Source organism: Musa acuminata, chromosome BXJ2-9, assembly GCF_036884655.1.
Source record: "Musa acuminata AAA Group cultivar baxijiao chromosome BXJ2-9, Cavendish_Baxijiao_AAA, whole genome shotgun sequence".
NCBI lineage: Eukaryota > Viridiplantae > Streptophyta > Magnoliopsida > Zingiberales > Musaceae > Musa > Musa acuminata.
The window spans coordinates 47,917,179-47,925,073 of record NC_088346.1 but is presented as its reverse complement, the minus strand read 5'-3'; the positions used below and the strand labels follow the sequence as shown (position 1 = coordinate 47,925,073).

General features: G+C 41.4%; 1 protein-coding gene across 1 annotated transcript; it reads right to left on the bottom strand.

The window, feature by feature from the left end:
• Positions 1-3,216: 3,216 nt before the first annotated feature.
• LOC135622207 (protein argonaute 16-like) lies at positions 3,217-7,895 on the bottom strand. Its single transcript, XM_065123853.1, has 22 exons — positions 7,442-7,895; positions 7,141-7,352; positions 6,846-7,064; positions 6,624-6,760; positions 6,441-6,538; positions 6,264-6,361; positions 6,027-6,189; positions 5,846-5,962; positions 5,654-5,761; positions 5,495-5,557; positions 5,292-5,411; positions 5,043-5,208; positions 4,848-4,963; positions 4,630-4,764; positions 4,420-4,547; positions 4,242-4,307; positions 4,102-4,165; positions 3,919-4,030; positions 3,773-3,846; positions 3,587-3,681; positions 3,463-3,494; positions 3,217-3,371 (listed from the first exon to the last, which is right to left on the bottom strand). Exons 1-22 carry the CDS (start codon positions 7,628-7,630, stop codon positions 3,217-3,219), a joined length of 2,667 nt encoding a protein of 888 aa, XP_064979925.1. The 5' UTR covers positions 7,631-7,895.

The window sequence follows — 7,895 nt, the reverse complement described above, 5'->3', positions numbered from 1 at the left end:
GATTAGAATCATCGTCTAACGATGGGTGCAGGGCACAATTTGATTGTGCTGACCTATATGTGGCAGGTTGTGCTGTTGGGTGGGCCCGAATCCACCGCCCAATTGAGGTGTCTCCACGTCAGATCGGCGTCGGAGTCCTGGAGGGTAATGGCGGCGGGACCCGACCTCCACCTACACACTATCAGATGAGGCCTGTGAAGAGCTTCCTGTTGAGAGTTTGGTGCGAGTCCATCAATGGTGTCGGCTCGGAGAGAGGAGGAGAAGGATACGAGAAGGGAATCTGAATACTGAAAGATCAGCAACCAAGAAGAAGCAGAAGAGTAGCAATACTTGTCATACATAATATGGACATCATATCAGTAATGACCACAGAGGTCTCAGAAACGAAGAATAGCAATAATTGTGGCCCACTATTCCCTCAAAGAAATAAAATTGGAGGAGAACTTAAATGATGGTTTTTTTCCTGCAGAATAGATATTTAGGACAGTGATCTTTGAACAAGATACTATATATACAGTATACTTCCTGTTTGAGCATGCATGTATGTATGTACGTGTAAACTTTGTAGTGATCGAGTGGAAACTCGATTGGAAACTACGTAGCCAGCTAAACCGAGGAGGGTCCCCTTTTCACGTGCATGGCCACAGAATTGCGCAGCATTTACTCGCAGGTACGCCAAGCCCAATACGTTCACTACTCACCGAAGATTGCTAGTTATGGGCAATGGAGTGGTGAATGCACTGTTCAACTGTATACCTCCCTTTTGGCCTTTCGCCACCGTCCTTCCCATATCATACAAAACATCATCCTTCTCACCGTGACCAACTGTATACCTCTCTCTCTCTCTCTCTCTCTCTCTCTCTCTCTCTCTCTCTGTAATTATGGTATGAGAGGCTACAAGATCAATCCCACCGTTGTTCTTCTCTCCCCTCTTCTCTTCCCATTAAGCCCCTGAGATGCTTTATATGAAGCACACCCTCCCTCATCGTTCCTCCACACAACTTTCTCTGGTCTCTTTGGCCTATTTTTGGACCAAAGCTCTTCATCAATCCTCTTTCTTCTCCATGGCCACGGCTGAGGTAGAACCATTATTATTCTTTTTTTTGTGTATATTGTGCGAGAAGGTGCATATTAGTATCAAGCTTTTTCATGTTAATCAAGAAGCATATTGACTAAGAAGTGCCAAGTCAATGCAAGAAGCCTGTTCTAATAGTTTAATTTGATGTAATGCTGGTGCCTCATAGGTTCAAGCTGCGGCTAATGCGTTGCCAGAGGAGACCGTAGAGACCCAACCAACTGAAAAAAAAGAAGCAGCGGCAGCAAATGAAGAAGTGGCTGAGGTGGAAACAACAAAGGTGGAGGCGGCAGCTGATGCTGTGACCGAGAAGGTTGATACTCCTGTAGTGGAGGTTGATGAGCCAAAGGAGGAGACAGAAGCAGCGTCTGAGATAGCGGCAGAAGAGGTGGCTCAAGATGTGATGCCGGAGCCACCGAAAACCGATGTCCCGGCCGAGACAGACATCACCGGTGATGCACCGGTGGGTCCTGGAGAAGAAGACACCAAAGAAGTGGCAGTGGAGGTTGAGCCAAAGGCTGAGGAGAAGGAAGAAGAGTTGGCTCAGGAGGAGACACCTGAACCGCTGCCCGCTGATGTGCCAGTGGAGACTATCGTCAGCGGTGAGGCACCGGAGGCTCCTGCAGTGGAGGAGGAGGAGGAGGAGATCACTGTGAAGCAGGTCGAAGAGGAAGCTACAGCTGCATGAAAGGAGTGAGGAGTTAACCAGTACATTGCATGTGGTTTGCATGGCTATGCGCCTGAGATATGGATTGCCTGTTGGATCATGAGAAGAATGAGCAATAAAATTGGTTAGCCGTCTGCTACCCCAAAAACAAAAAAGCTTCTCCTCCTGAATTCTAAACTCTGCAAAAAATTGAAAGGAAATTAATAATAATAACAAATGCAAATTGATAGTGAGTGCAATGTGGTCAATTCTAACTGGGATTATGTTAGACAAGGAAATATGATCTGAATCAGAACTGAAAATGAATCATTGTTGTACAGTTTTCTACTTCTTTCATGGATAAATCAGTGCCTAAATCAATGGTCTTTGAAGGCTTTTTTTTAAGTCTGAGCAGAAGATTCTGAAGGCTTTCTTCGTGCATCAGACTGTTGTTGATGAAGTGTTTATAACGAGGGATTGGTATGTCCACTGCAATGACAAATTTGGGTTTGCAGTGATCTAACTCGGTTCTTAGGGATGGCATCCATGGAGGTGATTTCTGGATGGCCAAGGAGTTGTCGATATATTTTTTTATAGATGATCCAAAACATAAAATAATTAGTATTAACCAACTTTATGATATACAAAATAAAGTCAAATATAAATCTCAACATAGAAACACTAAATAGTAATAAATATTTAGTTTCTTAAAAAGTGATAATAATTACACAATTGATATCGATCATTTTCATGATACAATTTATTTTTCAGCTTTATATGAGGAGGCATCGTTTTATTTTGGAAGAAGTTTATGTTAAACAATCACTTGAATTTGAAAATAGTATTTATCAAAATTATATTTATAAATTATCTAAAATACTATAGAGGTTAAACAAGTGTCTATGGTTTAACATAAGAGACTTAGTTCCTTTCTAAATTAAAATAATTTTTAGATGGTAAAATCGAACCCACATTATTTGACCATTGAGGCAACATTTATACTTTGGTAAGAGTTATCAATTTATAGTAATAAATCTTATTCAGAAAACTTATTATTACAACACTTGCAAAAAAATGCTATATTATATATATATATATATATATATTGAAATTATTCTTTACTAAAAATTGGAATTAGTTAAAAACTCTAATTTACATCAATTTGTTTTATAGAATTTATAGTATTTTTAACACTTCAATAAAAAAATTTATAATACTATTAAAAAAATAGCGTAAATGGGTCAAGTAAAATCAAATATACTAAAAACTATTTAATATGTTATATTAGGATTCAAATAGGTTTTTTAATAGTTCAGAAATAATATCGCTAAATATAAATTAAAAATTCGTATATTATCCCTCTTTCTCAGGAGGCTAAAATACACTTATCATTGTGAATAATACGTACACATACAAAATTATTTTTGAGTCAGTTTTCATGCCTTATATATTACACAGCGACGACAACACGAATCGAGGGCAGAAGGTGGCGGCATCAGCAGAAGAACATGGAGCTTCTAACTTTTTCATGCAGCTCTGGAAGCTGGGGAACGCCTGCTCTTATCGGAAGTTCATCTCCGGAAGTCTCGGACAGGTCGAAGCACTGCGACAGCTGCCTAGCCGCCAAATGCGCGTAGCAAACAGGCGCCACTGAAGGAAAAGCACACTCAACATCGTCAGCAGGAGGAGAAGAAGAAGAAGAAGGAGGGAGGAAAGGCCAACAAAGATAATGCCGTCTTACCCATCGACACTGCACTGGTGCTCCTCTGGTACCTGAATCAATCCCAAGACAACATGTCATTACCGGTACTACATCACATTTCTGCTGTTTGGAATGAAGAAATGAGAGATGAAAGAGAACTCACACGTAGGAAAGCGCATGAACAAGCTTCTGTAGGTCGTCAGGCTTAAACCCAATCTCATCAAGCAACACATTGTAGTGGATCGGCCTTGAAGTTCCCTAATACGAATACCGAAAAAAGGATCATAAGCAGCAGTAGAAGTTCAACATCGCCAACATACAACATAAACATGTGAGATAGGGAACTCACGAGAATTCCTCCGTGAGCATACATGTAGAAATCGTAGTTCCTTGGATGAACCACCGTGGTGTCGATGACGGTCCCTGAGACAAATTAAAGCACCAAATCAAGGCCAGATCAAAATGATGAATGATCGATGTGAGTGAACGCCATACCCGGTGGGACATTTTCGGGGCTATCAGCAAGAAAAAACCTCGTATGATGCTGCTTTTGTGCGACAATGACAGTGAACTTGGGCATAGTAGTATCACCTAGATGTTCAAATACCTGAAACAACAAAGCTCAGATGAACTAGAAAGAAGTTGATCCATGAGCTACATGGTCAATTAATTACGTACCTTGATGATTTGGTTTAGCTCCACAGTCAGAACTTCCATGAACTGGGATTCACTGACACCATCCCTGAAACAATATTTGTAATAAAAATCATTAAATAGCACAGATAACAATGAATTTAAGGCAAAAAGGAGAACTGTACCTGAAGATGATCATTTGAGCAGGTTTCATTCCTCCATTTGTTTTGTAGAAGTCGAGCAACAGGTCCCTGACATCATCAAAAAAGAAAGGAGTTATTTAGCTTGTCTTCCTCATCCTTCATATATCTATAGAGTCAAAAGAATCCTTGTCATAATGCTGTGATGCGGGATGCAAATTACCTAAGCATTCCTTCATCTCCATTTTCTCCGGGCTTATACAAAGAATCGATCATTTCCAATTTAGGAGATTGAATTCTTACGGATGCTCTATATCTCGATATCAATGGCCAATGCCTCGAACCGACCACCTGTGGATGGATGTCTCAGTGAACAAAGCAAAAAAGTTATTGCTTTCATCAGTCGAACAGATTATAGGATGCATGTTCTTACCGCTGCAACAGATGGAAAGCTTGAACCCGGAGGACCATGAGAAACGTCCATCGCCAGAATCATGGTAGGAGTCTGGCTGATAAGGGGGATGCTGCGTTTACACTCGACGGAAAGTAGAGAATTGATGCCACTAAGCTGATCGGACAAAAACAAGATGAGACAAATCGAGATTCACCTCCGAGAGCAGTGATGAAAGGTGTTCAAACTTAATATATTACCTTAGAATTGATTTTGAGGAGGACATTGGTCAAATAATGGTCCCTAATGTTCTTTGGAGGAACGATACATTGAGTGACGATACCGAATTGATAAAGGCTTTTCCTCTTCCAAGGTCCTTCGGAAGAGAAGAAGGATGTAAGTAACACTGGTTGCGATCGACAGGAGAAAACCATGGAGAAGGAGATTGGACTCACCGTAAATGTCACAGGTTTTCTTCTCCGGCAAGACACACAGAATAAATCGAGGAGGTCCTGTAAATTTTGCCTCTATCTTCTTAAACATCTTTTCAACTCTCACTATAGGATCAGATCTCATCCATTCCCGGTCCTCTTCAAGAAACACAGATGGTTCCTCGATGTTCTACAAAAGCCAAACACAGAGTGTAAGATATTTATTATGAGTTGAACCAATTCCAAATAAGCAAGATGCATAATGGAACCTACACTTCCTCTGTTCCTTGCACATTTAATGAGCTCCCGTGACAGATGCCGCAAATCACAACGACCAGAGAAGTTCACAATCGCCCATTGATCATGAAGAAGTTCGCAGGGTTCCAACAGTGTCTGTAAGTAGAGAAAACTCGATTCAGACAAGCCAATAGTTGATAGTACTAGCTATATTTCATGAAGTAATGACAGCTCGCTACCTTGTGGACGAAGTTCCATCGCCCATTACGAGGAATACAGTCTTCCATGTTACCGGCCTTCAACTGTGGTAGTTTCAGAAGTTTGAATGTGAAGATCTTCACCAATAAGTTTGTGTAAATGGATGATGGCAAGAAGCAAAACAAGAGGTAGATGGTTACCACTGGACAATTAAGAACGCGCCCAGTCAACTTTGTCATTCGCTTATCGATGGAAACACCACAAGCATTGAGCAATGGATCTTTATCATATCGATTGTCGTTTAATGACTGTCCACACAAGGAATGATCAAGAGTCAAGACGAGAGGGTAGAAACAATGTATGATCTATGGAGAGGGAAAGGAAACACCCACATCTGCTATTAGTCTCATTCTTTCATGCGGCGTTTGTCTACACCTTTCGGCCAGCAAAGCTCCTTGTTGAGAAGACAATCCTTTGGTATATCTTTGCAGGGAAAGAAGGTGGCAAAGCTGCAATGACGAAATAACATCATGTATAGTTCGAGAAATAATGGGAATAGAGATCATCACAAACCTCGATCGGGAGGTAAATTGGCCGGTCCGGTTTGCCCACATCAAGACATGGCAGAGAGGCTGACCGAGTCAACGTTATCTTACGGATGTTCTGAAAAAAGTTATACACCGTCATCTCCACCGTTCGAGTTTCGCCTTTGCTGTTCCTTTCTTTCATGGAAAACCTAAACGCAAGTGTGTCAAAGCTTTGTATACCAAACAGCAAACCAATAAACACAAAAACCAGTGTGTGATGTACGTCTGCATGTCGCATGGCAGTTTGCTCATCCCAGTAATCTTATACTCCCTTTTGTTGTGTATGGTCTTAATCTTCATGTTCTTCAGCTTTCTTTTGGCCTGTCAATTTCCACATAAGGATACCATAATATCCATCCATCCATCCATCCATGCATGTACATGTTGAGATGTTCCATACCTTCTCCCAGTCAATTCGTCGAGGATCTTGTATGTTTTGGTTGGCCAGTAAAAACTCCAAAACAGGACCAGATTTTATGATTATTGTGGTGGAAACATCTACGTATATGATTAGAAGCAAGATGATTTATTCTAATATCAAAATATAACGAAAGAAAAAGTAATTTAAGAAACCGATACGTACCTATGTTTAGTGAGAGGCCGCCATTGGTAGTGCGAAAGCTGGAGTGGAATCCTCGGCCTCCACATACACCACCACCCACGTCAACAAGGTGTGTGTGATTGCCATCAAAGTAACAGTTCCTGAGAACGAGGTAACCCCTGCAATCAAACACAAACCAAAGCTCACCTCAGATTTGTAGCACGGACTGACGTATGTAGCAGTATCTGCATTGGAATACAAAACCTTTCCGCCTGTCGTTGCTTTAAAATGATGTCAAGTACTCGCAGAGCACTTTGACCGTCCTCTCTCTCGCTGCCTCTAAGTGCGAGTGCAATAGACCTCATAGGAAACACTGCAACAAACTTTATCGCCACTGTAAATGTCTTCATAAGACCTGATCGTTTAGACCGCTTCTGGTCTCCTCCAACTGCGCTGCCGTCGCCGGCACCTCCGGCAGTAGCTCTGCAGAATGTTAATAGCTCGGATTAATACCTCGATAATATACGTATCAAGAGTTCTTCAATTCCAAATCAATTACCTGGCCGATGAATCTTCTAAGACGACTGTCAACTCAAAGTTATTCTGTGGCAAAGGGCCGATAGTGATCAAGCTTCTCTCACCATCATAAACAAATCGCTTGTTCTTCAACTCTTCACTGTAGATCTCGAACAGTCTGTTCACGATCTTTCGCCCATACACTTTACTTTGTGCAGCGTTCTTATCCCTTTCGTCGAGAGGTGTTACAGTGATCTGCACGCAGGTCAATCAAGAGAACAAAGAAGCTAAGACACGTTCATGATCTGCATAACACTAGATCGACAAACGTGCAGCGAACATACAGTGTATTGATAGAAAACTGCATCGGGCATGGTGAGTTTGACATCGAAATGGTTCGCAAACAGACGGACGCGTCGTCCTTCGGCACCAAACGCAGGCCTGGCCATCAGGTGATACGTCGGAGCACGAGATGTCATACTTTGTGGGATCGAGCCTTCTACCCCAACTTTGCTACCGCTGCTCGAAGCCATGCTGTAAGAATTTGATACTTGAGATTATGATTCCATACGCTAAACCGAAAAGAAAGTACGACCAAAATAAACTAAAGACATCAAATCGGGCTATTCAGCCATAATCACCACCACAAAGCAGAGCCAAATAACATCGATTGCTACAACACACTGTCCTCGAAATAATCACAGTCATCAAAAAATAAAAAAACAATATCAAGAAAAAAATAATACGTATAATCGACGATGAAAAAGTAAACCCAAGCAATAGTAATATTGCACTCAA